At 55.6% G+C, this 5728-nt stretch overlaps 1 protein-coding gene across 1 annotated transcript; it reads left to right on the forward strand.

Annotated features, from left to right (window-relative positions):
* The first annotated feature begins 4428 nt into the window (after positions 1-4428).
* TMEM187 (transmembrane protein 187) lies at positions 4429-5461 on the forward strand. The gene has a single exon (XM_052663865.1). It carries the CDS (start codon positions 4429-4431, stop codon positions 5251-5253), a length of 825 nt encoding a protein of 274 aa, XP_052519825.1. The 3' UTR covers positions 5254-5461.
* Positions 5462-5728: the final 267 nt, after the last annotated feature.

Below are 5728 nucleotides of genomic sequence, written 5' to 3' on the forward strand. Positions count from 1 at the left end.
GGAGCCGCCATCTTGTGTGAAGAAGTAACAACTAAACATGGCGGCAGCGGTGGTCGGGCGAGGGGGCGGAGTCGTATACGTCACTGTTTTTCACCCCCCCCCCCACCCCGCCCTCGCAGGATTCTCCTCCCGTCCGAGGCCCGTTAAAGGAACTCCGCGCTGCTTCGCGGCAAGAGACTGGGGCCGCTGCACGCTCGGCCTGAGGTCAGGCTGCGCTCGGGTCAGGCACAGGCGCGCCCAGCTCTGTTGCTGCCGAAGCGCGCCTCCACGCCTCCGTCCTGGGAGCCGCCATCTTGCCACTTCCCCTCGCCCGGCCGTCCGCGGGCGTCAATAGCGACTTTCAGCACAAAACAAAGATGGCGGCTGCGGCATCTGGGGAATGCCCGGATGAGGATGCCTCAGACGCGGTTGGCCCCGCCCCCTTTGGAACTGCCCCCCGGGTCGCTGACGGGACACTCGCCAGAGGAATCGTTTTAACTAGCAGTGGGGACAGGGCACAGGTTGCAGAGAGTGGCTGACAGGAGACACTAAAATCAGGCTTCGGATCAGGGAGCGGACATTTTCCCTCTCCCCACACGCAGCTGGCTCCAGGGAAGCAGCCCGAAGCCCGCCACGGGGGAGCCGGGGGCGGGGCGAGCGTGAGCGATAACGCGGCCTGGCGCGCGACGCCGGGGGCGGAGCCCTCCCAGGCTCCCAGGCCTCACGCCCCGCCCCCAGGTGGTGGCGCCGCCAAGACCCCGCCGGCGCCCCAAGGAAACTAGCCGGGCTGTGGCGCGCCGGGCCGGCCCCTGCCCCTTTGCCCGCCGGGCGAGCGGCCGGGCTGGCGGTGTTTGAGGCGAGCGGCCGGGCGCGGGAAAGGTCCGTGTCGCCCCGCGTCACCTCGCGTCACCCCGCCCCGCCTGCTTCCCAGAGCCCTGGGCCCAGCCCCTCGCGCAGGCGCACAACCACCTTTAGGGTCCGCCCTTTTTCAAGATTTGAATTTCCCCCAGCAAAGCAAGACAGGCAAAATACCCGGATGGTGATCGCTGGCCTTTTCGCGCCAATACTGTAAGTTCTCACGACAATCTTGAGAGGTGGGTACATCATCCTGATGTTCCAAATCTTGCAGGAGCCTGTCTGGTCGCTGCTCCAAGCTCACGCCCAGACGATGCAGGGTGCAATGCGCTGCTGTCCAGGATCTTAGAATGACAACAGACGGTTTTTCCAGTTTCTCTCATTTTTATTTGATCTTTACATTCATTAGCCTCTAGCCAAAATTTGGCCTTTCCCGCCACTAAAGTGTAGGTAACAAAGCACAGAGCGTTAACCTGGTGATTGTGTCACCAAGGGAAATGACATCATTTGAGATTATATAGCTTTTCTTTTAGATATCCTGAAAGTTAACTAAACTGCAAGTTACTACAGAATAACTCATTTGAAATTACTGTAGTTATTCAACCTGCCCATAGATCGTGTAATTTAACATGTTAGTAAGGAAGCACACTTATTACTATATCATACATTATAAAAAACATTTTAATAACTATCTTTGAACATATTAAGTTTGTGTTTTAATTCTGTTTTAGTTTATGGATTTGGAAGCATTTGTTTGAGGAGAGGCCAAAGAGTCCTGTGACACAGTCAAGGGACAACCCTCACCTGTGTTTCTGTGCCACCAACTGCCCTAAGTGACCTTGGCCATTCATGTCACCTCTCTGGCCAAGTCCTTCCCCTCTCAAATAAGGAAACTGAGCTGCGGGTTCTCAGCAGCCTTGCCCACATGCTGGGATTCTGTTCTCAGAGTTCAAGAATTGCTATGGTAGCTCCTTTGGCATCCAGGTGGCGTAGATTGAGCTCTCCTGCTGGTGTCCCATGGTACAGCCTTCAGACTGGCATCCCCTTACCTGCAGAAAGGGAACAATGGTGGTCAGGGTAGTCCCGGGCACAGCAAACAGTTGTTATAAGGGATACAGGTTAAAGAAGCCACCACTGTGACAGGCGACAGTAGCTTCTGCATACAGACTGAGAAAGCAGAAGAGTTTAAGGAACACATCTTAACCCCTTAGCCCGGGGATTGTCGGGTTTTGCAGGACTTCCCCCCCGCAGCGAGCCCAGAACCAGAGCAGGGGAAAGGGTGATGCTGGTGAGCCCTCGGACCTTCATGTGCCAAGCAGGGGAAACTGGGAAGAACTTTGAGAGTCACATCACAAGGGTCACAGCAGCTTAGGACTTAGGCCATAAGAGACCTGCCCTGGTCTTTCTAGTGGACTTGGGAAGTTAGTTAGGTAACATGTCACTTTCAGCTTGCGCAAGGGCTCGAGCAACCTCTGCCCAGCGGCCAGAGAGGAGTCCCTTTCTACACCCTTCCTGGACCTCCTCCTTTAGCAAGTGGACAGTGTCAGACTGCCTGTCCGCAGCTCTTCTCCATGCTTGGCTGGTAGACAGGAGGATCAGGCTAGCACTGGCAGCCTGGGGCCCCGGAAGCCTGGCTCTTCACACCAGGGAGTCAGACCCTGGGTAGGGTCAGGGAAGGACCTGGAGACACCAGGTGAGGCCTCAGCTGGTGTCCCCGCTGGACTCGGAGCTGAGTGGGGAAGTGCTGGTGCTGGAGAGGAAGTGATAGCTGATTTGAGGGCTTCAGCAGGCCAGGCAGAGGAGGGCAGGAAGACAGACTATGCCTGGGAACTCACAGGACTGCATGAGCATGGCACTTTGGTGTCTGGCCAAAAGGCTGGGGCATGATCACGTGTGAGCAGAGAACCAGCCACTGAAGGGTGTTAAACAGGGGCAGTCCTCGAGGGGGCTGCTGGGGGCTGCTGTGTGCAGACCACGTGAGCGGTGGCAAGCCTGGAAGTGGGAACCCTGGGGGAGGGACAGCCTCTAACTTAAAAGACTCTTCCTTCACCAGAGGCTGCAACGGGGAGGTGCACGACAGTGGCACGGGCTGAGATGAGGGTCAGGACAAGGGCTTCACTTCCTTTGGGGAAATGCTGCTCCCCTTAACAACAGGCTCCCTGGAGGCGGGAGGGGATTGAGAGGGTCACCATGAGGCCCAGCCAGCCATTTCCTGGATCTTACAGGTGGGCCCTAGGGCCAGTCAGAGCAATGAAATGGCAAACAGGATGACAACAGAGGAGAGATGCTAACTTTGTGCTTGAACCAAAATTAGCAGGTCTTTGCTAAGCATGGGAGAGAGGCGCCAGGATCAGACTGGGCCCTGCCCTTTCAGGGCCTAAACTGCAGGAGGGGACAAGGGGCCTCAAAAGTAAACAGTGGTCTGCATACCTAAGAACTCATGTAGGTCACACAACAACTCTGCTAGGATGTACATCCCCATTCTACAGGTATGCAAACTGAGGCCTGGAAGGGTTAAGGCCCAAGATCACAGGGTTAGTAGGTGGGGGAGCTTGGATTTGACCACAGACAGTTCTTCTCATCCCCACGCCCGTGTGCTTGCCTGCCAGCTTGGCTTTGAGTCATCTTCAGGGCACCGAACCTCTTCTCTTGTTAATATTAATACATTTCTTGGCAATGAGGCCCACTCATACCACAGCTGGCCCCAGAACAGTTGACAATCCATGAAAAGTCCACATTGTTTTTAAATTATCTGTCTGCTTCGGTGACTTCAGGAAATGGAAGGTTTTCCTGTGAGCCAAGGACAGAAGGTGATTTTGGAAGGTGTGGCACTTCAGGGGAGGGCAGAAGAGGGGGTGACTCAGGTTGGCAGGCCTTGGGGGATGGCTCCCTCTGCTACCTGGCCTCACACCCACAAAGCAGCTGAGCCCTTCCTCTCTGCCCACCCCCAACCCGCCCCACCATTCCCTTGCCTTAGATTCCAGAATCTGGCCCAAAGCTAATGTCTCTAATTTAACTGGGAATTTAGTTCAAAGGGCTTTGGGACTGGCTTGGAAAACTCCACATTTGTAGTACCATGGAGGTGAGAAAGCATATCCTGGGTTTTAACAACAGACCTAGGAAAGATTTAAGTCTCTAAATGCAGTGGTTCTAGGGGAGCGGAGACGAGGAGCAGGATTTTTTATAATACGCAGATGAAAGAAGAACAGCATAGGTGTCAGGAGAGAGGGTCATGATAAAAACTTTGGCAGAGCCTGAGGCTGAGAATTGGGAAGATGAAGGCGCTTTTTTGGATGGTTTTCTTTCTACCCGCACTCTTTTTGTAACCACAAAGGAAGAAGGCAGAACGGGCCTCCACTGGTGCCAACCAATCAGCAGAACCGCTGCCTTCCTCGGAGCCGCTACCTCCACTGGGGCAAGGTCGCAGCATCTGCGTCGGAAATCACGGGGACTTCTTCCTGCTGGCTCAGCTGGGAGGCTGAGGAGTGTTTTGCAAAAAAGAAAAAAAGAAACCGTTTATCCGAATTCTGAAATAATAGCCGAGGCGGCTGCTCTGTGGAGCTCCCCATCCTGGGGCCACACCTAAGGTTCCAGATGAAGCCTGAGTCGGGGCAGGCCCTCTTCCATGTGGCCCTGGCCAGCTGCTTCTGCGTGGCCACTGTCCACACTGGTATTTTCGAATGTGTCTCTGTCCAAGTGGGCTATGAGCACTATGCGGAAGCCCCGGTCACCAGCCTCCCTGCCTTTCTGGCCATGCCCTTCAACTCCCTTGTTAACATGGCCTATGTGTTCCTGGGGGTGTACTGGCTGCGGAGCCAGGCCCGTGCCCCAGGAGGCCCTGCAGAGAAGTGGAGGGCTCGCTACCTGAAGGACGTCTTCGCAGGCATGGCCCTGGTCTATGGCCCGGTCCAGTGGCTGCGCATTGGGATGCAGACACGGCCCACCGCCGTACTGGACCAGTGGCTCACCTTACCCATCTTCGCGTGGCCGGTGGCCTGGTGCCTCTGCCTGGATGGGGGCTGGAAGCCCTGGCTTCTCCTGGCTGTCGAGGGCCTCTCCCTGTGCAGTTACAGCCTGGCCCTGCTGCACCCCCGTGGGTTTGAGCTGGCGCTGGGCCTGCACATTGCAGCTGCCGTGGGCCAGGCCCTGCGCACCCAGGTGCGCCACGGCAACTCTTCCTCGGGAATGTACTTGGCTCTGGGCGTGCTCTCCTGCCTGGGCTTTGTGGTCCTCAAGCTATGTGACCATGAGCTCGCACAGTGGCATCTCTTCCAGCAGCTCACGGGGCACTTCTGGTCCAAAGTCTGTGACGTGCTTCAGTTTCACTTTGCCTTCCTGTTCCTGACCAGCTTACATACCTGCCGAAGGTGCCCACCTGCAGAGAAGATGCGTTCAAGTGTGGGAAGAAGGGGCTTATGACCACTAACCCTCTCCCCAGCGTCTACATGCACTAACTGATGGCATTCTGTCATCAGTGCTCAGTGTCCTTGGTGTGATGACATAGGGTGATGACACGGAAGACTGTCCCTGCCTTCGAAGTTACAGGCTTCAGTATTATGAACATGAGTATTCAATTTTGTGAAATGTTATGCTTTCTGCAACTTACTTTCAAAGGCTTAGAGCAAATATCTAGGGGCTGGGGATGTGGGGGTCATTGTACTAGTCTTGTAATTTTTCTGTGGTTTGAAACTACTCAAAATAAAGTGTTGGGGGGAAGTGACCCCCAAGAAATCCATCACACTCACAGTTGGCCAGAGAATGGTTGTCTGCTTTGGGATGTTGGCTCCAAGCATGGGCGGGCGACTGGGGGGAAGGGCAAGCTTCTGCCCAGTGTGCCGGGCAAGGCACTGGGGTTACCAGTGAGTGTCCCCAGAGGTAGCTGGCTTCAAGGAGA

Source organism: Budorcas taxicolor, chromosome X (assembly GCF_023091745.1).
Source record: "Budorcas taxicolor isolate Tak-1 chromosome X, Takin1.1, whole genome shotgun sequence".
Taxonomy (NCBI): Eukaryota; Metazoa; Chordata; class Mammalia; order Artiodactyla; family Bovidae; genus Budorcas; species Budorcas taxicolor.

Bases quoted from the DNA above. Each gene is read 5' to 3' on its own strand.
- TMEM187 (XM_052663865.1), top strand. From the start codon at position 4,429: ATGAAGCCTGAGTCGGGGCAGGCCCTCTTCCATGTGGCCCTGGCCAGC.